At 38.2% G+C, this 24,889-nt stretch overlaps 1 protein-coding gene across 3 annotated transcripts; it reads left to right on the top strand.

The window, feature by feature from the left end:
• The first annotated feature begins 919 nt into the window (after nt 1–919).
• On the top strand, nt 920–23,789 carry asic1a (acid-sensing (proton-gated) ion channel 1a). 3 transcript variants are annotated; one of them, XM_079636850.1, is made up of 12 exons: nt 920–1,129; nt 2,906–3,319; nt 5,306–5,501; nt 16,210–16,357; nt 16,435–16,562; nt 16,633–16,783; nt 19,642–19,698; nt 20,443–20,596; nt 20,899–20,990; nt 21,611–21,690; nt 22,417–22,518; nt 22,603–23,789. In XM_079636850.1, the coding sequence occupies exons 1-12, from the start codon at nt 1,101–1,103 to the stop codon at nt 22,789–22,791; spliced, it is 1,740 nt and encodes a 579-aa protein (XP_079492976.1). In that variant the 5' UTR covers nt 920–1,100; the 3' UTR covers nt 22,792–23,789. The 3 variants fall into 3 exon arrangements, with proteins under 3 accessions (XP_079492976.1, XP_079492975.1, XP_079492977.1); XM_079636849.1 differs by having other exon boundaries at nt 935–1,129; nt 22,600–23,789; XM_079636851.1 differs by having other exon boundaries at nt 942–1,129; nt 22,417–22,668.
• Nucleotides 23,790–24,889: the final 1,100 nt, after the last annotated feature.

Here is a 24,889-nt window from a genome sequence, read left to right as displayed (position 1 = left end):
GTGCAATGAGAAGACAAGGATCGTGGGAAATGTAGTTCAATAGTGTGATGGACACCGTGGGGAAGGAGGACATCTAGTGGTGACCCAAGGAACATAAACCAGACACTGTGACAGTGTGTGTCTGTGATCACAGAGCCACATATCCAACGCCATAAATCTGTCAGAGTGATGTGGGCATTTCTCTCCTCATGCACTTCAAAAAATATGCCATTTATATTTAATCTCAAGAGATGCATATTTACGTACAGCTAAGCTATATACAGTATGTGGCCATTTAAACAAAGATGTCATACGTTGGATCCGTATAAACCCATAACTGGTATATTGTTAGAGGTTTATTTTCAGGATTAGATCAGATAGATAGATAGATAGATAGATAGATAGATAGATAGATAGATAGATAGATAGATAGATAGATAGATAGATAGATAGATAGATAGATATGTACTGTACCTAACATAGGCTACTCCAATATACTTAATACCAAGGTATTATGGTGCATGTAAAAAAAAATAAAAAATACAATACTTACAAAAACTTGTCCAAAAGTACCATTGCCATATTTTATTTATTTATTTGGACATAGTAGCCTACTATTATAGTCATACATATTATATTATCAAAGTATTCTGTACATGTAGGCTACATGGTCCCATGGTAAATAACATGATGGATTTCAGTAGTATTTCCATCTAAGACCATCACTACATCATGTACTATGTACTGCCATACTTGTTCAAAAACGTTGCATAACCATGGTACATACAAAAAAATATAGTACGATTGTGGTACGTTTTCTTATATCTAGTAGCTACTATCTATGAATTCATAATTGCCCTCCCACTCTCTTCTCTCTCCCACACACCCCCACACACACACACAGAGAGAGAGAGAGAGAGAGAGAGAGAGAGAGACTCTCACGATCCTTGGCTTCAGCCATTAGAGCTTCAGGATCGTCACACGAGAGAGATCCTCCAGCGCGCGCGAGTCATCATTTCATCACAGAAATGGGTTTCCATCGGTCTGTCGGGTGGACGACGGGATCGGCTGATTTCTGCACGAACACCGGAGAAATGTTCGGATAACTGGCATCTGTTTCCATGTCCAGCATCTTTCTGAAGTGCTTCAGGTAAACGCTACAAGTGAACGCTACTGTTACGATCACTGTCGCGCGCTTTGTTTGTCTGTTGGATTCTGTTGAGTAATACAGTGTGTGTTACAAACCTAAAAACGAATCGTGATTTGGCGCGTTTCACCTGAAATAAGGTGGATCTCACGAAAGCATGTTCGGGTCACATATTTCACCCCAACATCAAAATGAAAAATGTTTTTGTAGCTTTAATATTTCTGAGTTGTGATATTATTTGAATGTCAGTTAAGCACATTTTACACTTTTTACATAAACGAGTAGCCTAAATATATTTTGCTTTTGATTCTGAACGATGATTCTTACTAGATTGTAATGCAGCCATGATAACTATTGTTTTAGCTTTACTAATTAAACATAAATTAAATAATTTATGCATAGGCCTATTTTACCTTTTAAATTATGTATGTCTAATATAAACATTTAAATGGTAAAATAGGCCTATGCCTAAATTATAAAAACATTTATAGACTATATTTTTGCATAATGTTAATAGTTCTTTATTTATTTTTTTGTAAAGTGTGTCTTTTAAATGTGGGAAATACGTCATTTTGAGTTTTTCTTGTCAGTTGGTCGATAGATTATAATTCATATTTAGAGGTTGGCGTGGGCAGCAGATTTTCCTCTACTTGCTGTCTACGTGTCTGAATATGGGTACAGAGAAGGGACAGAGATCTATTGTAATTTGAGTGTTGCATTGATGTACAAAGTCTTATACAGTAGGCCTACTTGTACATTACATTTCAATTTTCTATATTTCTATATGGAAATTAAACATTTAGCTGAACTTTGATCTGTTGAAGACCCCTGATATTGGAATATAGCATACATGTTTTTAGGGAGATGCCAAGATGACCTTGTGTTTGCTGATTGGTAGATATTAAGTATTGCACTTAAAGGGATAGTTCACCCAAAAATGAAGCGTCAAAGTGTTAGTTGCGTAGCTGTCAATGGAGCGACAGGAAGCTCTCAGACTTCATCAAAAAGATCATCATTTGTGTTCCGAAGATGAACAAAAGTCTCACAAGTTTGGAACGACATGACAGTAAAAAATTACAGATTTTCATTTTTTGGTGAAACCCTTTAAAATCTTAAAACAAACAACAACAAAAAAACGTTTCGTTACTTCAAATAAAATGGAATAATATATAAATATTAAATTGGAAGAAAAACTTAAATAAAAACGAGAAATGTTGCACTAACACTGACAGTGTCAAGAACAAGTAGTGACATTTCATGGATCAACCCTTGTGGGGTTTGAACTTACAGCCTTTCAGTTACCAGCCCAGCATAAAGTAGGCATGAGACAGAAGTTGCGATAATCTTTTCTTCCCTAAGTATATCTGAGAGAAACGGCTTCTCCAACAAGAAAAACATGTAGGACAGTACTTGATTTTGTCCAAGGGGAATTGATTGGGTGGTTGTGGTTTGCTATTGGTGGATGTTATGTGAGTGACAGGTTGCCCCGCCCTCATGCCAGTAAACACGTCATCAGAGAAGAGAAGAGATGTCCCTGTGAGTTTGAGGGGAAGTTATTTTGATTAAAGATCATGAGGGCACATGAATTTAATGATGTGCACAGATAAATCATTTATAATAATTACTGCAACATTCCATAAAAAATGAAGAATTGTCCATTCTGATTTCATGTTGAATTCAACAGAGCTGCATCCCAAAATGCCTTTGCTGTATGATGACTCATTTATGGTCACAGGAACTATGGAAATAAAAAGTGTCTTTCTGTGTTTAATGTCTTAGGGAGAGTTTCACTGCTTTGCATTGGAAGAACTGTGCGATGAAGACATCAATGATGGATCTTAAAGTGGAACCTATGGACATTGATTACGACCAGCCGCCTCCCCTGCAAGTGTTCGCTCACACCTCGACTCTGCATGGCATCTCTCACATCTTCTCTTATGAGAAGATCACGGCCAAATGCTGCCTCTGGGTGGTATTTTTCCTCAGCTCTCTGACCTTTCTCATGTACGTCTGCGTCGACCGGATTCAGTTCTACCTGGAATACCCTCACGTCACCAAGCTGGACGAGATCACGACGCCCGTGATGGTCTTCCCCGCAGTGACGATTTGCAATCTCAACTCCATCCGCTTCAGCAGGATCACACGCAACGACCTGTACCACGCGGGGGAGTTGCTGGCGCTGCTGAACCCGAGGTTGGTGAACGCGTGCGTATCAGTCAAGCGGCTGTGGTTAAGTTTTAAAAATGAGCATGAGTCACTCGCTCAGTAGATTGTGCTCTCGTATTCCCCGCATGAACGCACAAGCACATTGGAGTGTAAATGATTAGCGTGTTTTTATTGAACTTGAGGAGCGGAAATGAAAATGCAGAGCTCTGGGGAGTCCCTGTTACTGAAGTTATATATTCCATCCTGCATCTCCATCTTGTCGTATGGAGTCCATAAGTGCTTTTCTGGCAAATTGAAAGATGCAGTCTGAATATTGTTCCATTTTAATCGAGGAAAGTGACCCGTAGATTGTGAAACGGCACACAGGTCTTTTTTGGATTGTGGCGGTGCAACTCCATTATAAAAAAAAAATGAAATCTTTGGCTGTAGGAACAGTATCTGCTTCCATCTGGCATCAGGAAGTCGTGATTTAGTTACTGCAGTGTTGTAACACCCAGCAGCTGTGATGTGATGTGGGTTTGAATTGGACTTCAGTCATGCCTGCTTCTGCATTCCAAGTGCTCACACACACACACTGTCTCTTTCTCGGTTTTATTCTGTATTCGGTCCAGTGTGGCACTGCTGGCACTTTTCGACATGTTTACAGGGAATTAACCTTGACTATTCATCATCCTGAATGGAACATGCACAGCTGTGCTGCATCAAGGGCACAAAGATTTTGAGTTATGCAATATGCATGTCTTTATATGTTGGCACTGTTGCTATTATAATATTTGTTTAAAGGTAGGGTAGGTAATTTTTTTCATGAACACTTTTTGTTATACTGGTTGAAACTCTCTTCACATCCTGATAGCAATCAATAATAGAAGTAGTCTAAATATAAAAAAAATCTAGGTACTAAATATGTTTGTCCAATCTGTAACCGTAATTGCAATATGGCAACCGGTGATGTTCTACCCGGAGCTGTTCACGTCCTCAGACTCGGATTTATGTATTTCAGTGTCAACATTATCAACGTCGAAATGAATCTGCAGCGTTCAGGTGGTACATGTAAGAGCTCTGTAAGTTTTTAATGTCCATTTTTATTGTGATGTTATGTGCTTTGAGACATGAGGTAATTTAACGCCATCTCTCGTGACGCTTTGCAGACTGTGTGCGTTCATGTGTTTTGAAGGAAGCAAGGCTTTGCATACGCTCTGAAGGGAGGGTGGGATCTAAGGGTGGGAGCCTTCAAATATACAGGTAGTTCAGTTAAATAAACATTGCAAAAAAATGTTTTATGAAAATGTAGTACTAAAATAAAAAATAAAAAAAACACATTACAGGTAACAGAACAAGTGGCAGGTCTATTTTAGACTTAATGCACGTATCTTTTTTCAAACATCACAGTTTTAGATTCAATCCCTCATTTTAATATAGTTTTCTCTCCCAAAACTTTGCAGTGTACTTTTATTCAATTTATAAATGGGTTCCACCAGAAAGCAATCTAAGATATAATCAATGAATCTGATATCTTTTCAGTTAAAAAAAATCTGTCTGTACTGCACAATGGATCTCTTATTTACTTCATCTTACATTTTTTTACTTTGTTGTTTAAACGAAATGATTCGGTGAACTCTGGCGTATTGAGCAGATTCTGACTAACCTAAACGTCTCTAATTGGGCATTGTGTTCACGCGCTCAACAAACATGTCTGTGATTGGCTGCAGAAACATGTTGTAAATAGAAACATTTGACGCTCTTCACAAAGCGCTATATAGATGGAACTCCTCTTTTCAAAAATATATTTTGAAAAATGCCTTCATGTCCATGATACAATAAATTCAATGTGGTCCGATCTTGTTTTGGACACCATTGAACTTCCACTGTATAAAATTTATTTAAAAAAACAGTTCACTGAATGGTTATTTGGGGAACTTGAAATGGTCCCTCAAGGCATTGCTGCAATAAACCGTATTTGGAACCTTTATTTTTAAGAGTAAATCATTGGTATTTTTGTTTCTGTCTCTATAGACATGAGATTCGGGACTCTCACCTGGTTGAAGAAAGCGTGATGGAGGTTCTCAAGAGCAAAGCAGACTTTCGCCTATTCAAGCCACGACATTTCAACATGTGGGAGTTCTATAATAGAACAGGACACGACATTAAAGACATGCTGCTGTCCTGCCAGTTCAGAGGCTCGCCGTGCCGACCCGAAGACTTCAGCGTGGTGAGAAACTCTAGGGATGCACAGTGATAGATTTCTTTGCGCTCTTTTCACTTCAAGCCCCGATGCTGCAGCCCTGGTGTATTTATTTAATGCGAATTTCTCTGGTGTACTGAGAGAGCCAGGGGCTTTTTCTAGGTTTCATCCAAATGCTGGGGTGTGATATTTGACAGTCCAATCATTTACGCTGCTGGAATTAAGTTTGTAGTTCTCGAGATTTCCCAGGGTTCACATTGTGCTGTTGAGTTGTTTTATGGCTTTCATTTCACAACACTAACAAAAAGAACGGAAAAATACCCATTTTATTTTATGTATCCGGTAACATGGTAAAGCCAGGGCTCAACTATAATGATGGCGTGATGGCCTGAGGCTAGTGTGAGAGAGGTTTGGGCCAGACAACTGTTAATTCAGTTGAGTTTGTAGGCATTTAGAGCGGCTGTTGTGTGAACGGGGGAGTCTACACACAGCAGTTTAATTTATACACTACGGTTTACTAGTTTGTGGTCTATTATGCTAACTGCAGCTCTAAAAACTGCCGTTTTCTATTTTAATGTATTTTAAAATGTAATTTATTCCTGTGATGCAAACAAAGCTGAATTTTCAGCATCATTACTCCAGTCTTCAGTGTCACATGATCCTTCAGAAATCATTCTAATATGCTGATTTGCTGCTCAAGAACACATGATCCTTTCTTTATAATCAGACACGATGTAAACCTGGCACTGCAGAATATATGTAGATTTTAGGCTTACCGTAGTGAATTAATGTCAGGCAAGAACACAGGAGAAAAAGAAGGATTTACTTTGAAACAGTTTTAACTCATAAATTGCTAATACATTTCATGAATAATTACAAAGAAACGCAAGTAACACATTGAATTAAACTTGGAATTTTCAAGTAGAAAGTATGTAAAACATTCCAATCCTTTAGAAGAATGATTTTTTTAAAGTGCACTTACCTTGAAAATAACATGATACGTGCATGTGGTAATCATTCAGTACCATGATATACAGAAATTATTCAACCCCCATTGCAAATCAGGTTTATTGGCAAAATGTACAAACTTTCATCCGTTTGCAATGAACAAATCAATTTAAAAAAAGTATTTGAAATAGCTCAACACAACAAATGTTTCAAGTGGTTTCCCCAAATTCAACTGAAAATGCAACTTTTAATGACTTCTGCAGTCTCAAAAATATTCAGCCCCTTCATGGCAAGCATCTTTAGTAGAAAACCCTTTTGCTGTGATGACCTGCTGCAAACAAGATGTATAACTAGACACCATCTTCTGGCAGCGTTTCTGAGGAATCTTAGCCCGTTCCTCATGAGAAATGGCCTTTAGTTCTTTAGTTCAGGAATATTCTTGGGTTTGTGTGCTGCAAATGCCTTTCTTTAAATCACACCAGATATTTTCTATGGGGTTTAAGCCAGGTGACTGTGATGGCCACTGTAAAATCTTACAGGACTTAAAACCAAGCCGTTGTGGAATTTGAGGTATGCTTGGAATCGTTGTCCTGTTAGAAGGTCCAATGACGCCCAAGCTTCAGCTTCCTCACTGACGGCATGACGTTTTCTCCTAGGATTTCCTGAAACTTCAATGAATCCATCTTGCCTTCCACACGCTGCAGGTCTTCAGTGCCAGAGGATGCAAAGCAACCGCAGAGCATCACCACATACCACCATGCTTAACTGTAGACAGTGTCCTTTTTAGCACATGCTTCCTTCTTTTTCCACCAGACATACAGCTGATCCAGAAGGCCGAAAAGTTTTGTTTCATTGCCACCAAGTCTTGCTGCAGATCTTTTGAGTGTTTTTCTGAACCTGCCTTCTCAGAAATCTGGTTGCAACCATTGATAGCTTCCTTTTTCTGCCCCGTCCAGGTAGTGTAACCACTGTTCCTTTAACTTTGAACTGGCAAACTATGCTTCCAACGGTGTCTCTAGGATCATTTAGTGCCTTTGCTATCTTTTTGTATCCTGTTCCTTGTTTGTGAATGCCGATGATATCTTCTCTTAACTTCTTGGACCATTCTTTTGCCATATATCTAACATGAGGTCAAACGTGACACTCAACAAACCTAGCCAGTTCAGATATTTCATGTGTTCTAGCTCAAGCACACCTGGTGCAGCTAATTAAGCCCTTAGTTTGTTGCATCAGGTGTGCTTGAGACAACACCTGCAGATTTGTGCTGTTGTGAGGGATTCTATTCAGGCGGTTGAATAATTTTGAGACTGCAAAAGTTGCATTTTCAGTTGATTTTGGGGAAACCACTTGAAACATTTGTTGTGTTGTGCTATTTCAATTTCTTTTATTTGATTTGTTCATTGCAAACAGCTGAAAGTCTGAAAATGTTGCCAATAAACCTAATTTGTAATGGGGGTTGAATAATTTCGATTACAACTTTGTACCAGTGTAACATGGTTGTACCGTCTGAAACCACTGCTATTGTATTGTTTTTGGATGAGAAGACAGTGACTCAGACGAACATTGTTAACTGTAAGCGATGAGAGCAGATGTGAGCAGCAGCTCATTACTGAAAATGAGCATTGGAGCAAGAGTTCACTATGACACTATAAGGGCTATGGTCCTGAAAAGGTTACTTTGATGATGTAACCATGTTTCTCTCCAAGTTTCCATGGCGACATGTAGAACCGACTCCCCCATCCCCGTCGGAAGCATCTGAAGTCTTTTGTGTGGTGTGTTGGTGATAATGCCCTACTTACCCAAATGCCAACATGAGGGTATTGTACAGGGATTTTTCCATCTCTAAATATAAATGCTTGTATAACAGCATTAGTAGTTCCCTGATGTGCAAAGAGTCTCCCAACAAAAAAAAAACCTCTGCATGTTTCTTATTCCCCGATGATTTTATCTTCACCTTCATTGCCAGGCTTTTGAAGAAAAGCAATCCCATTTGCTTCAGGCTGCTTTAAACTCCCACAGCAGGGAAAACTCCAGCAGGCTTTAAAATAGGTCAGTGTTAAATATTAGATTTGGTGTGATGTGTGAGAGAGCGTCTGGGACATTCTATTCTTTATCTCTGTCTTCACTGACTCATTGCTTTGGGAAAAAATAGCTCAGTGAAGTGCACCAGACTTTTTGTAGGCTAATTGTTAATGGAGTTCGAGGGATGGTTCTCCTAGGTCTATTTTCACGGCCAGCCTGCTCTTATTTTGTGCTTTTGATTTTTTTTTCAGCCCTGTGTGACCACAATTAAATGCTTGGTGGATTTAGTTCTGGGAGGGGAATTGCTTGCTTCATTGGCCTTGATGACTGAAGTCATTCGGCTCGAATGCTATTTATACACTCCCCAAACTGCTTTATTTGGCAATTTCCACAGATAGGATGTGCTTGGCGATGCATTACTTTTTTCTGTCGTGAGACTTATTAAAAAAGTTCTCGCACAAGTAGCTAGTTTTAAAACAGTGGATCTCAACCTTTTTTGACTTGAAGGCCCCCCAATGTCCACAACAATATTTGAAGGCCTAATAAGAAATATATATAGATTTTTAGTTGGTTTTAAAACGCATCAAATATCTGGTGAGTTTTTTGGCCTTTCAGAGGTCTTGACTTTCTCTTCTGTGTCCAGCTTGTCATAATTTAAAAAAAAAATCTGTTGAATTGATATTCAATTAATTGTATTAAAATGTTATTTTTAATTATTACAATTGTGTGCACAATAATTGATCTATGTTATAACACACGTTTCCCTCCATTTCAATAACTAACATTATTTACAATTCTAACCCAACAATTTACATAATTTGGACTCTTTCTTCCACATGGCAGGAAATCAAGTAAAAAAATATTGTTCCATTTGATCAATTCTTACATATATTGTTTTGTTAACCGAATTTGTCAAGCTCAATCGATCAACCCTGTTAAATCAGTTGAATTTATCCTAATTTTTGCATAATATTGTTTATACATTACTGTTTAAAGTTTGGGGACGAGTTTTTAAGAGTTTTAAATAAGAAATACTTTTATTCCGCAAGGTTGCATTAAATTAATCAAAAGTGACAGTAAAGACGGTAATAATGTTACCAAATATTTCTGTTTTAAACTTTCTATTCAGCAAAGAAGACTTAATTTCCTCAAAAATATGAAGCAGCACAACTGTTTTCAACATTGATAATAATAAGAAATGTTTCTTGAATATCAAATCATCATATTCAAATGATTTCTGAAGGATCACGTGACACATAAAGACTGGAGTAATGATGCTGAAAATTCAGCTTTGATCAAAGGAATAAATTACATTTTTTAATATATTTACACAGAAAACAGTTATTTTAAATTGTAATAATATGTCAAAATATTGCTCTTTTTATTATCAAATAATAAATGCAACACTGTTGAGCATAAAAGAAACCACGAAATATAAGCCAGCATGTAACAAAATATAGAGCTGTGTGAGATAAAGAAAAGATACAAAAGCATAGTCACACACATCCTCTTCTTTAATAACCAATGCCAATGTTTCAGATCTTCAGTTGTAGATGAATAAATGATTGTGCAATGAATAATCACACATGATAATGAGACAGTGATTAAAGTGCCTTTGCATGCCGTCTGTGCTCCCACCCCACGTAAATGATGTTTACAGCTAATCATGATGGCTAATTGGACTCCAGAGTGTTTTGCCGAAGGAGAGACCGGAAGATGGTGGGGGTTGTTTGCATAAAGAATGAAGACCATTGAAAAAACACACTCAGACTATCAAATACTAACTGACTAATCTAGGCATCTTTAAATCAGTTAGCCCATTCAAATGTTTTTCAGACGTACTTTAATTTGTTGATAATGTCAAAATGATAAGGCAAAGACAATGTTTGTTTCTTTTTAGCATGTTTCAGCTTTACTGAAAAATCCCACAGAGCGTCATAGTATCTAGCAACACCTTAACAACCACCCAACTGTATAAGAACATGCTGGCAACTTAGTTAATGTAAATATACAAATCCCCCAGTCAGGTAATAATGAATTAATTTAAATAATGTGTAATTGAAGTAATGAATACATGTTTGTTAACAAATGATTAGGATATATAGAAAAATGTAGCATTGGTGCATGTTGATTCAGAGCTTGCTTCATCTGAAGTCCTCGCAGGAGTTGGCGCTCTCTTCACAGGTTTTGGGGCATCTGAAGTGGATCATCCAGATGAGACTGTTTTTCTCCTTGCCGATGTCCTCCATTTATCTTTCTCTCTCCTGTTGGAGAGGTACAATCACTTCACCTCACAGCTCCTCTCCTGCGGCGCACACCTCTGTCATGCAGTGGAGATTTAAATCAGGCAGCTCTGTCGGGCAGACCTGCCCTCATGAGGACCCGCACATCACAGCTAGCCGTGGCTGCGTTCCAGTCCACTTTTAGACACGCACATGCGAACTTCCCTAAGCACTTCCCCTCGGGGGAATCCCTGCCGCCATTTTGAAGTGCGTTCCACTTCGTGAAGTGGACGAGGGAAGTTTATATGGACAGACCCTCGCTCCCTCGATTTTGACAGAGGGTGCGAGTCTACTTCATATGTACATTTCAGGCAGCTCCATATACCACAATGCAACACGATTGACACCGCAGATCTCGTCTAATCACCACCACTACAAACAACTCTATGATATATACATTTTTTTAAATTTTATTTAAAACAACCCAAACACACCTATATACATTTGGATGCTGCATTTAACAAATTCTTAAAGGGACAGTTTTTGGGAAGTGCTTAGGGAAGTTTGCATGTGCGTGTCTAAAAGTGGATTGGAACGCAGCCCAAGAGTCAGTCACAGATTTGGAAGGTAAAAGAAAGGCTACAGGGTTTGTGGCTATATAGACAAAAAAGCCACAAAGCTGATTCCCGTCCTGGTGAACAAACTGCTGCCTAAAGTGGTTTGTGCTGGTTTTGCTGGTCTCCCAAACTAGCCTTGCTGACAAGTGCCCAAAACCTTCTTAAAGTCACCATGAAATCAAAATGGACCATTATTTTTTTAATGGAATATTGCAGTTTTTATTAAATGATTTATCTCGTGTACATAATTTTTTAATTAATGGGCCCTCGTCATCTTTAATCAAAATAACTTCCACTACCTTTTGCAGCGACATCTCTTCTCTTCTCTGATGATGCGGCATAAGGGCGGAGCAACCTGTCACTCACATGAGATCCACCAATAGCAAACCACAACCACCCAATCAATTCCCCATGGAAAAAATCAAGTCCCGCCCTACTTTTTTTTTTTTTTTTGAGAAGCTGTTTCACTCGGATATACGTCAAAATAGGGAAGAAAAAAATCTATCACGTCTCCTTTTTATGCTGACTTTGAAACCAGCAAAACAGAGCATGTTTTCAGAAACTATCATGAGGTAACCACCTTAGGCTCATTTTTTTAGGATGATCTAGTCTGGAAATCGGTTAGCTGGCATGGTAAGATGTTGGTATACATTTATGCATAAAGGTATGCAAAACTATGACTAGATTTAATGTCTCGCTGTCTTCTGCAATGATGTGTCTGCATGTAAAAACACATCTCAGGACTGCTGTGTTGAGAATTTGTTTTGCTCACTGATTGCTGTCGACTTTGTTTCCCATAAAATGTCTTATAATATAGAGCTATCAAATAAATGTGGATAGAAGCTCAAATCATTTTGTTTTGTAGAGATCTCTTAAAATTGATTGCTGGCATTAGTTTTTTGAAAGGTCTGGGCACAGTTTGAGATGTTTTTGTTTGTGACTCCAGAATACTGGGTTATTTTTCTCTTCAGAAAATCTTAAAGGGATAGTTCACTTTGAAATTAATTTTTGATGTTTTAGCTTACCTCAAGGACATTGGATGCCCTTGAGGTAAGCTAAAACATATCAAAAATTAATTTCAAAGTGAACTATCCCTTTAATGCTTATACACTACCGTTCAGAAGTTTGTGGTCAGTAAGATTTATTATGTTTGTGTAAAAAGTCACTTATGCTCAATAAGCGGTTCTACAGGGTCATTGAGGCTCGCTGACGTCACACAGGGATGTTTTTGTGTCCGGATTTGCAGTATTGATGCAGAATGTTTGTGTAAGGCACACCGGAACACTAATGGATGCTGATGTGGACAGCAGGGTGGTTTGATCAGGTCTGACGGGACAAAATCTCTCAGGATCTCTCCCTATGTTTTCAACACAAACAGACAGATGCAGTTGGGCTCAAAGGGAAATGTCTTGAAAACACTTTAAATGTTTAATTAACGTATCAAAGAGAGCACAGCAAGAGGACAGAGCCGTGTGTGTGTGTTTGTGTGTGTGTGTGTGTGTGTGTGTGTGTGTGTGTGTGTGTGTGGTGTGTGGTGTGTGTTTGTGTGTTTTTCACACTTGGGTCTTTGTTTCCATAGGAACAGGCTCCCTTTAATAACTCTCAGCAGGTCTACAATGAACTTTTCATTTTTTTTATGCCTCTCCTGCTCTTTCATTGTTTATGTCTCAAGTCAGTTTTGAAAAATAGAGATTTTTACTACTAAAGAATTGCTACGGCTCTTGTAATATCACTTTATTTTGTTCAGATCATTTCAGTCTGGCTGCACGTCTCTTCTGACAGCAGGGAAAACAAAACTGAATGAAAATAATAAAATTCAACCATCTGTGCCATGTAAAGAAGCTTTAAATAATAAATGCTATGCAAATATGAATGAATATGAAATATGAATATATATATATATATATATATATATATATATATATGTGTGTGTGTGTGTGTGTGAAACTAAATTTATGTCACTGCCAATACTTTTGGGCAAGGCTATATGTAGTTTGTATGTTAAATGGTTAGTTCACCCTGAAATCAGTTCACCCTCAAGTTGTTCCAAACCTGTAAGACTTTTGTTAATTTTAGATGTTTTTAATGAGATCTGAGAGCTTTCTGTCCCTTCATTCTCGTGTTACGCAGCACGTTTGAGCTTCTGCAAGAACCAATGAGGTTCATCCTCGTGTTACGTAGCAAGTTTGAGCTTCAGCAAGAACCAATGAGGTTCATCCTCGTGTTACGCAGCACGTTTGAGCTTCAGCAAGAACCAATGAGGTTCATTCTCGTGTTCATGTTTGAGCTTCAGCAAGAACCAATGAGGTTCATCCTCGTGTTACGCAGCACGTTTGAGCTTCTGCAAGAACCAATGAGGTTCATTCTCATGTTATGCAGCACGTTTGAGCTTCTGCAAGAACCAATGAGGTTCATTCTTGTGTTACGTAGCAAGTTTGAGCTTCTGCAAGAACCAATGAGGTTCATTCTCGTGTTACGTAGCAAGTTTGAGCTTCTGCAAGAACCAATGAGGTTCATTCTTGTGTTACGTAGCAAGTTTGAGCTTCTGCAAGAACCAATGAGGTTCATTCTCGTGTTACGCAGCACGTTTGAGCTTCTGCAAGAACCAATGAGGTTCATTCTCGTGTTACGCAGCACGTTTGAGCTTCAGCAAGAACCAATGAGGTTCATTCTCGTGTTATGCAGCACGTTTGAGCTTCAGCAAGAACCAATGAGGTTCATTCTCGTGTTACGTAGCAAGTTTGAGCTTCAGCAAGAACCAATGAGGTTCATTCTCGTGTTACGTAGCAAGTTTGAGCTTCTGCAAGAACCAATGAGGTTCATTCTTGTGTTACGCAGCATGTTTGAGCTTCTGCAAGAACCAATGAGGTTCATTCTCGTGTTATGCAGCACGTTTGAGCTTCTGCAAGAACCAATGAGGTTCATTCTCGTGTTACGCAGCAAGTTTGAGCTTCTGCAAGAACCAATGAGGTTCATTCTTGTGTTACGTAGCAAGTTTGAGCTTCTGCAAGAACCAATGAGGTTCATTCTTGTGTTACGCAGCACGTTTGAGCTTCTGCAAGAACCAATGAGGTTCATTCTTGTGTTACACAGCACGTTTGAGCTTCTGCAAGAACCAATGAGGTTCATTCTTGTGTTACGTAGCAAGTTTGAGCTTCTGCAAGAACCAATGAGGTTCATTCTTGTGTTACGCAGCACGTTTGAGCTTCTGCAAGAACCAATGAGGTTCATTCTTGTGTTACGTAGCAAGTTTGAGCTTCTGCAAGAACCAATGAGGTTCATTCTTGTGTTACGCAGCATGTTTGAGCTTCTGCAAGAACCAATGAGGTTCATTCTCGTGTTATGCAGCACGTTTGAGCTTCTGCAAGAACCAATGAGGTTCATTCTCGTGTTACGCAGCAAGTTTGAGCTTCTGCAAGAACCAATGAGGTTCATTCTTGTGTTACGCAGCACGTTTGAGCTTCTGCAAGAACCAATGAGGTTCATTCTTGTGTTACGCAGCACGTTTGAGCTTCTGCAAGAACCAATGAGGTTCATTCTCGTGTTACGCAGCATGTTTGAGCTTCTGCAAGAACCAATGAGGTTCATTCTCGTGTTACGCAGCATGTTTGAACTTCTGCAAGAACCAATGAGGTTCATTCTCGTGTTACGCAGCACGTTTGAGCTTCTGCAAGAACCAATGAGGTTCATTCTCGTGTTACGCAGCATGTTTGAGCTTCTGCAAGAACCAATGAGGTTCATTCTCGTGTTACGCAGCACGTTTGAGCTTCTGCAAGAACCAATGAGGTTCATTCTCGTGTTACGCAGCACGTTTGAGCTTCTGCAAGAACCAATGAGGTTCATTCTCGTGTTACGCAGCATGTTTGAGCTTCTGAAAGAACCAATGAGGTTCATTCTCGTGTTACGCAGCACGTTTGAGCTTCTGCAAGAACCAATGAGGTTCATTCTCGTGTTACGCAGCACGTTTGAGCTTCTGCAAGAACCAATGAGGTTCATTCTCGTGTTACGCAGCATGTTTGAGCTTCTGCAAGAACCAATGAGGTTCATTCTCGTGTTACGCAGCACGTTTGAGCTTCAGCAAGAACCAATGAGGTTCATTCTTGTGTTACGCAGCACGTTTGAGCTTCTGCAAGAACCAATGAGGTTCATTCTCGTGTTACGCAGCACGTTTGAGCTTCTGCAAGAACCAATGAGGTTCATTCTCGTGTTACGCAGCATGTTTGAGCTTCTGCAAGAACCAATGAGATTCATTCTTGTGTTACGCAGCAAGTTTGAGCTTCTGCAAGAACCAATGAGGTTCATTCTCGTGTTACGCAGCACGTTTGAGCTTCTGCAAGAACCAATGAGGTTCATTCTCGTGTTACGCAGCACGTTTGAGCTTCAGCAAGAACCAATGAGGTTCATTCTCGTGTTACGCAGCACGCTTGAGCTTCTGCAAGAGGTTTGTTCTCATGCATTAAGCAGGTTTGGTTGAGCTTCTGTGTAAGTTTGCTGATAATTTTTTTATATGTGATGTCTAAATTCATGTTTCTTCAGAATTTTTTGACTAAAATGTAAATTCATTTGGATTAGTTTTACGATTCTTTTATGCACTTTATGAAGTTTCAAAGTGGTAGTTACGTAGCTGGCAATGGAGGGAAAAATATCTTCATTTGTGTTCTGAAGATGATCTTCCGAAAGTCTTATGGGTTTGGAACAACATGAGGTTGAGTAATTTTCATTTTTGGGTGAAATATCCCTTTATTACATAGTGCAAAAGGAACACTATGTTTATGTTCCTCCTATATTATTTTCAGAGTATGTAAAAAAAAAAGGTACTTGAATAGTTACTTCTCAGGTAGCCAAAGCATAATAAACAGCAAATTTAGATTAAAAAAAATTTGTAATGGAAGGTATGCATTAGTTTTCTTTTGTGTGTGTTTTCAGGTGTTCACGCGTTACGGGAAGTGTTACAGCTTTAACTCTGGTGACACCGGCCCACCGCAGATCAGCGTGAAGGGAGGGATGGGAAACGGCCTGGAGGTCATGTTGGACATTCAGCAGGATGAATATTTACCTGTGTGGGGAGAGACAAGTGAGACCACATGATTAAAACACCAGGTACGCGCCGCTCTCATTCTCGCTCTCACTCTCGCTCATTTTCTCTCGCAGATGAGTCGTCGTTTGAGGCGGGAATCAAAGTCCAGATTCACAGTCAGGACGAGCCTCCGTTTATAGATCAGCTGGGCTTCGGAGTTGCTCCAGGATTCCAGACGTTCGTTTCCTGCCAAGAGCAGCGAGTAGGTGTGCTGTTAATATGCGCTTTAAATGGATCTCTCTTTTTTTTGACTCGTGCTTTTTATTTTTCAGCTGGTGTATCTTCCTGCTCCGTGGGGGAGCTGCAAGTCGGCGCCGCCAAGCTCGGATTACTTCAAAGCGTACAGCATCAGCGCCTGTCGAACAGACTGTGAGACGCGCTACCTGGTGGAAAACTGCAACTGCCGTATGGTGCATATGCCTGGTGAGTCACTGCACCAATTACAGCAGCTCTTGACATTCACTTGGCATGGGCAGTACAAAATCAGAAGTATTTTACTCTAATGCCGCAGTTACTATAATGACAGTTTAAAAGAGTCCATCAGGTTGATCAAATAATGAAAACCGCTTTAATGACCCAGAAAAGGGTCATTAATTGTCTGTGTTGTGTGAAATGTTAAATGGACTGCATTTATATAGCGCTTTTAACAGACCCATGGCCACCAAAGCACTTTACATATTGCCTCACATTCACCCATTCACACTCCGACGGCGGTGTCAGCCATGCATGGCGCCACCCAGCTCGTCGAGCAACTGGGAAATGAAACGTTGTAATTGATTTATCCACTGTCTATCAGTGTTTGTTAGGGATATTGCATAACAAAAATTATAGAAACGGCAAGATGTGCATTAACTCTACAAATGTGCATAAAAAACCAATGGGCTTTATGCACAGCTGCACTACTTCCTGAACTTTAGCCAGCTCCTTTGTTTCCTGTCTGCCATTATTGGACAAACTGATTAATCCAGGTGTGTCTGATTATTTTTGTTGGTCAGGCACACCTGGATTAATCAGTTTGTCCAATAATGGCAGACAGGAAACAAAGGAGCTGGCTAAAGTTCAGGAAGTAGTGCAGCTGTGCATAAAGCCCATTGAGGTGGATAATTTTTTTATCCAATAAGAAGACGTTAACCGAATAAATAATTCGCTGCGTGACAAACAAAGTCATGTGAATATGTCTCAACAGATCAACCAGCGATCTCATCGCACAGCATCTCAAATGTTGGTTTGATTGTTCTGAAATGCCCGAGCCAAAGTCTGTCATCAAAATGATTTGATTTAATTCCCTCCCAGAAGCGTCTCACACAATTGCGTTTCCAAACACCAGGCATCAAAACGCACGATAACATGAAAGCGTATATTGCGTTTCGTCTGCGCACTCTGCGACGCGAGTCATTTATAATGTACGAAAAAGAGCCACATTTTCTTTCCCGATTGCTGCAACTTTCATTTTTATTACAGATATTTTGCACCAATTTCCCAGGAAGTGACGCTTTTGTTCTCTGGAAGACTTGAACACATGGGATGGAAGCGGTTCTTTATTCACAAATGTTTTGGCAATAATTTTAAGCATAAGTTAAATTTGCTAATAGAAACATAGCTATTGTTAACTAAAATTATTAAAGATTGTTATCTGTAACTTTTAATAAAATCAAATAATAGATGAAAAACTTTTACTTGAAGTTGAAGTACTGAACTTAATAAAACAAAAATAAATTAATGCTAAATAGAAATATAAAAAAATATATTAAAAAAAACTTGACAAAAGCACATGACACAATTAGCAAAACTTAACTTAACGTATTCAAAAGGCAATTGAAAACTCATCTCCTCCGTGAGCACTTATTTATACTTGTATATAAAAATATATATTTTCAAGGAAGTACCGTGACTATTAATGGGTAAAGCTACAGTAACGTCTTCAGCTAGTCAGCTCGAGATCCTTTCCATCTAAACTGTTTATATATCTTAAAACTAGAAGTGAATGTTTGATAAGCAGTAGGATAATCATATTCATTCGCAGAGCCGAAGCACAACCAAAACAAGGTGCAAAACAACAACAAAATGCATGTACCGGTAGTTTTGTTTTTTAACCACTGGAGGGCCAAAAGTTACATGTTAAAATGAGAATTGAAAATAGAAGTTAATTCCAAATATCAACAAATACTATAATAATATATAAATAATACTAAAATAATGCTGTCTATCTTTTTTCCATAAGTAATGAGCACGTGATAATACCAAAGTTGATTTTTAGTGTCTTTGTTGTGTTTATAATGGGACTGACACCACAGATCCTCATCTTCACGTTACAATTTACAACGTCTTTAATGATTGTAGTACATACACTTGATTATAGTCACTATAATTGTGTTTAAAAGTCACATTTGTAACATACTAGCAGGTATTTTATTTGGTACTTTTAGTATCTCCCTCTTAAAAAGTGAGTTCACAACTCAAGTTAATCAAGCCAGTGAAACCAAATGAAACCCGCTCCTGTTCAGCCGCCACTGGCACGGAAATGTAATTTAGTTGATTACAAAAGGAGAAATGGTCATATATTAGTGTGGGATTTTTAACCCGAGGCAATTTACATCTGCAGTAAGGACTCTGGCCATTGAATATTCATTATGATGCACATGAAAATTGTAAGAGAATTTAATAACTGTGAGTGCTTGAGGTTTTTAATATTAAAAAGGAATTAAGCAGGATTGTGTGTTAATAAAGTTTTGACCATATCGTTTGACTTAATGTTACATTGAAGCAAAATTAGATTTTTCATGTGCATTTATCAACCAGTGTTGTTTTAGTATTATTTATAGTAATAAAGAATTTATTAATATTTTGAGTTATCTCTTATTTTAACATTTTCAGTTTTCGTTTTAATTTCAGTAAAAATTTCAGCACTTTTGCAATGTGCTTATGTTATTTTGTATAACAATAAAGCGGCCTTTGTCACCTTTTTGAGAAAAGGTGGGAATCACAAGAGCTCTGAACACCTGAGTTCACACAGAAATAATATCAATAAATCATCATTTAATCATCCTCATGTCCTTCCAAACCCATATGACACAAAGCATAATAAATAAGAGTCTTCTGAAGCGTCACAACCTCTTTGTGTTGGAAACATCAATTAGATCTTAACATTTTGTTCTTGTGTTCCACAAAATAAAGAAAGAAGACAAACAGGTTTGGACGACATGAGGGAGAAAATGATGATAGAATTTATTTGTGGGCGAACGATCCCAATAATGATGCTCATATATTTGCTGCCCCCGCAGGTGATGCGCCGTACTGCACCCCTGTGCTATATAAAGAATGTGCACATCCAGCACTTGGTGAGTAACTTTTATCATAACGCAATGTCACTTCATTAAAGTGTCCCTATTAGGCTTTTTTTCATGTATAGCTGTAAAAGGTCTGCAAAGTTTCAAAGATTCAACTTTATCACTATAAATTATTTTCTCCAAAAAGAAAAACAAAAGTGATTCTAAACTGCCTAAAACGAGTCTTCAGTAATTCCAGTCTGACATCCTGCACAAACCTACGTAGGTTTGTAACAAATTTGCATAATGCCAGTCTATGGTCTTCATTGGCTGCCTGTGAATGACGTCTACTTTGACTCTAGCACTGTAGTTGTAGCTGAGACTGGTAGGGAAGGGAAGAAGACGCTGTTTTCGATGCTAAATTGATGCTCGAATTGATCAGGTCAAACTGAGACCATTGTTAAAGTTCGTATCACTGTGTATACAAGTGCTGAGGAAGCCTCCAAAGCTGAAATTCACGGTTAATTTCCGGCAGTAAGCGGTCGACCAACACAAGAGACTGGGCCATCTGACCAATCAGAGCAGAGGGAGCTCTCGGAAAGGAGTTAGAAAGACTGAATCCTCTAACCATTTCGGACTCTGTGAGAAATGAGCTGATGTTGCAATGTATATTATTATTATTTAATATTTTTTACCTTAAATGCATGTGAACCTACTGTAGGAATCCTCCAAAACAAAATTAGCAAGCTTTAAAATAGCATTAAAAATCGTTTTAATGTTTGCAATGCTATTATTTATCTTGTTGCGGTTGCAAAGATTTCCTCGTGGAGACGGACAGCGACTACTGCTCATGCGAGACTCCGTGCAACATCACACGCTACGGTAAAGAGCTGTCCTTCGTCAAGATCCCCAGCAAAGCGTCTGTCAAATACCTCGCGAAGAAGTACAGCAAATCTGAGAAGTACATAACGTGAGTGTTACCTCGTACAGTAGCGTCTGTTCTCAAGCACAGCGACGGGTGTTTGAACAGTTCTTAATTGATGAACTATGTAGATGTGTGTGTGTGTGTGTGTGTGTGTGTGTGTGTGTGTGTCCGTGTGTGTGTGTGTGTGTGTGTGTGTGTCCGTGTGTGTCCGTGTGTGTCCGTGTGTGTGTGTGTGTGTGTGTTTGTTTTTTCAGAATGAGAGAGTTATGTCACTTTAGCACATTAATTGATAATCTGCCATGCTGGAATGCCATACACATTTTAAACTGTGTTGTGTGTGCTGTCAGTGAGAATGTCCTGGTGCTGGACGTGTTCTTTGAGGCTCTGAACTATGAAACCATCGAGCAGAGGAAAGCCTATGAGGTGGCTGGGCTGTTGGGTAAGTCACATGTTACTTATTTATTATTAGTAGTGTTTGCTAACTAGTCCTGCATCGTTTGTACTGATGATATCTCAAATCTTGCGGATTCTTGGCGAGATATGTGCTGCTACTTTTCTAAGTGATCAGATTTACTTTTTGTTTTTTACCTTAAAACTGGCAAAAAATACTTCAAATTAAGATTTTTTTATGTTTTTGAAAGAAGTGTCACCAAGGCTGCATTTATTTGATTCAAAATATACAGTAAAAATGAAATATTCATTATAAAGAACTGATTTCTATTTGAACATATTTTAAAATGTAATTTATTCCTGTGATCAAAGCATCATTACTCCAGTCTTCAGTCTTCAGTGTCACATGATCCTTCAGAAGACAGTCTTCAGTGTCACATGATCCTTCAGAAATCATTCTAATATGATGATTTGCTTATTTATTTTGATATACATTAATGTTATTGTAAATGTAAATGTCTGTATCTTTTGCACTTTGTGTGTGTGTGTGTGTGTGTGTGTGTGTGTGTGTGTGTGTGTGTGTGTGTGTGTGTGTGTGTGTGTGTGTGTGTGTGTGTGTGTGTGTGTGTGTGTGTGTGTGTGTGTGTGTGTGTGTGTGTGTGTTGGTAGGTGATATCGGAGGACAGATGGGGCTTTTCATTGGAGCCAGTATTCTTACGATTCTGGAGCTTTTTGACTATCTTTATGAGGTAAGGTTTATGAAATATCTGTATAAATGCTCTGTCCTGTCATAAAGATTTCTGCTAGGTTTTGGTTTTATTAGTCTAATGACATTTTTACAGTTTATTAAAGGGATATTTTAACCAAAGAAAAAAAAATCTGCTCATGTTAATCAAGTTATTTACTAAAAATCTCTTGACACAAAATGGCTAGCTTAAAAATAGCCTACACTACTGTTCAAAAGCTTGGGGTCATTAAGAGTATTTTTTAAATAAAATGAATACTTATATTCAGCTTTCATTATCAAAAGTGACAGTAAAGACATTTCTCATGTAAAAAAGGAATTAAAGCATATTTTGTTACCTTTTGTAACTTAGCGGTTTTGTTGTTTACACACCAAGACAATAATGGTGTCGTTTTCAAAAACATGCACTTTGAAACCCGTTTTAAGGCCTCAAAACACAGTTTTTGTGTAAATGAATGGCCAAAACGCATAAAATTGTTTAGTTTGCACAAGGTGTAAACAGCCCCTGATATATATTTAACTGAAATATATTTAATACAGTATTTGCTCTGCAGTAAATCGCTGAGCCATTTCAAGTTTTGCCAAACCTTGAGGATTAAAGTTGAATTGCACTTATTGAGCCGTCAGAGATTTAATTATTGTTGCGGTGAAAAAATATTCTTACACTATAAAATACGTATAAGGGTTAAGGACAACACCTCAACATCTTTTTAACTTTTTGTCTGTCAAGGTAATGAAATACAGGTTGTGCCGCTGCTCCGACAAGAAACATCACAACAACAACAACACTGATCACGGCACTGTGCTCAGCCTGGACGACGTCAAATGCCATGTCAGTAAATTCCATTAACATTCCCGCAATATTCCAGCTGTTTGCCTGCCAGTCATATTGCGATTATGTTCTACATTTTAGCAGATGGCATCGCGACACCAGCACGGTTGTTTTCTACAGATTGTTCTGGCATCTTGTGGTTGTACTCTCTCTTTCTCTCTTATGCCTATGAATGAAAATTTTCTAGTATTTTTCCAAAAAAATGTTTTGTGGTTTTCTGAACAAGCCGATTTTGATTTTGTCTCTATAAGGCAGGAATGTCAAAAACGTTAAATATGAATTAAATGGTTGGATCTTTGTGTGCCTGGCCTTTTGCAACAGAAATGCGTCTAGCTTGAGGGGTTACTGTGTCATATTTGATCAATTCTGTGTATCTTAATAGCTATGGCTGTAAATGCATTGTGACAGACTAGTCATTGCACAAGATGTTGTAAGAGGGAGCACCAGTTTGAAGGCCTGTAGTGTCTGTGATATGAGCATGATATCATGGGCCCATGTCAGGTCAGAGAGACTAGATATTCCCACGGGGTGCATGTGAGCTTCTGTCTGCAGTGTCACGTTTGTTTCGGGAGCTGGAGTGTGTGTGCATGTCTGTTAGCGTTGTGTGGCTGTGTGTGTATGAGTGTTTGTGCAAGCTTGACTGCAAGTGCATGGATGTGTTTGTTTGTTTGTTAGGTTCACACAGAACGAGTTTTTGCTGTTCAGGTCAGTGGAACGGAAAAAAAAAGATGTTTAAAGATGTGTTTTTTTTAGAGACTCTGCAAGCGCGAGTTTACATTCAAAAATATGTAAAAGTAGCGCAGTGGAATGGAAAAACGTGTTCTGTGTGAACGGCTGTCTTTCTGCATGTATATATTACATGTGATTATTTCTAGAATGGATGAGGAAAAGTTGGAGCAACAGGATGTTAGGAATTTTTAAAAAGGAAATCAAGTATTTTTAAGTCTCTGGCGCATTAGGTAGATGTGTCAAATGCGAGCAGATAGAATGCAGTGATTTGTTGTGGAATATGGTAGTTTATGGCTATTTTTTCATGTCAGGTTTACATTTGAGACACTATATTAATCTCATATACAGCAGACATCTGTCTGGTGTCTTTTCAGAAAAACCACACCATCAATTCTCAGTATTTACTTGAAAAGGTGGATTGTCAAAGATCGACAGTATTAATATGTAAATCAGACTTTTTCAGCTGATTCATTTCTGTATTATTTTGATGTTTATCATGTGGCTGTAATAAAATGTCTTTTTTTTAATGAATAAACATGCATAAAATGATGCCGTGTCTGTGCGTGTGTGCGTGCGTACAGTAGAATGTAAAGTTATGAAATAAGTACTGAAAAAAAGAAAATATAGATAATAGAAAATTAGAAATGTTACTTTGACAACTAACTGAAAGTAGCCTTCTTCAGTTTAACCTAAAAATTCTTAAAAAAGTACTAAAATGACTAAAACTAATACTGAAATATAGAAATATTTACTACTTTTAAAAATAACATAAAATTACCAAACGTTTAAAATTAAACTGAATATATGTATAGGCTATATATATATATATATATTCAGTTTATATTATATATTCATTATATATTATAATATCATGCAAATAACACAAAAGTTTAAACTCCATTTCAAAAATCCATAAGCTTACTGAATTAAGGAATTCCTGAGCCGCATCATTTCTTCCATGGAACTTTGACCTTTCATCCCTGAGCTGTTCTGGTATTCCATGTATTCCCTAACAGAGGTTTATATTGTTCAAAGGTCATTTTGCCATCTTAAGACACTCGGATCCTTTGTTAAAGTCCCATTCTTATAAATCAGTTGATCTTTTTTTTTATCCCCATGTGTGATTGGATCTCACATAAACATCTCACATTTCACCCCAATCAAAATAAACATATTTTTAAGACCATTACAATAGAACACAATTCCCATTCTTGACAGGCTTTGCATGTCTACTTTTTACTTCTCATCTCACTATGTATATAACTTCTTGATAGCTCATATAAAAAATAAAAAAAAAGATTACAAGGTTTACTTTACACCTAGTCCTTAAGCTACAAATAGCATTGGGTTCCAACACTGTATTTTTTGCTGAGTATCAAGTTACAGCTTGACTTTGAGTTTGTCCTTATGCCAACTGAGACTATCGTTTGTGTAAGTGCATAACTTGCTTTGTACATTTTGTATTTTTTGACACTTCACTTTTTACTTGCGAGTTATAATGAATCACTTGTTTTGAGATTTCGTAAACACACCCACCAGCTGATAGTGGGCGGAGTCGACAGAGCTGTTTTTCGCCCTCTGAGTGGCCAATCGCACAAGGGGCGTGGCCTGTACGGACAACACTCACCCAGATAGCAAAAAA

Source organism: Phoxinus phoxinus (genome assembly GCF_949152265.1).
Source record: "Phoxinus phoxinus genome assembly, chromosome: 15".
NCBI lineage: Eukaryota > Metazoa > Chordata > Actinopteri > Cypriniformes > Leuciscidae > Phoxinus > Phoxinus phoxinus.
The sequence above is the reverse complement of the archived record's forward strand: the minus strand, read 5'-3'. Positions and strand labels throughout refer to the sequence as shown.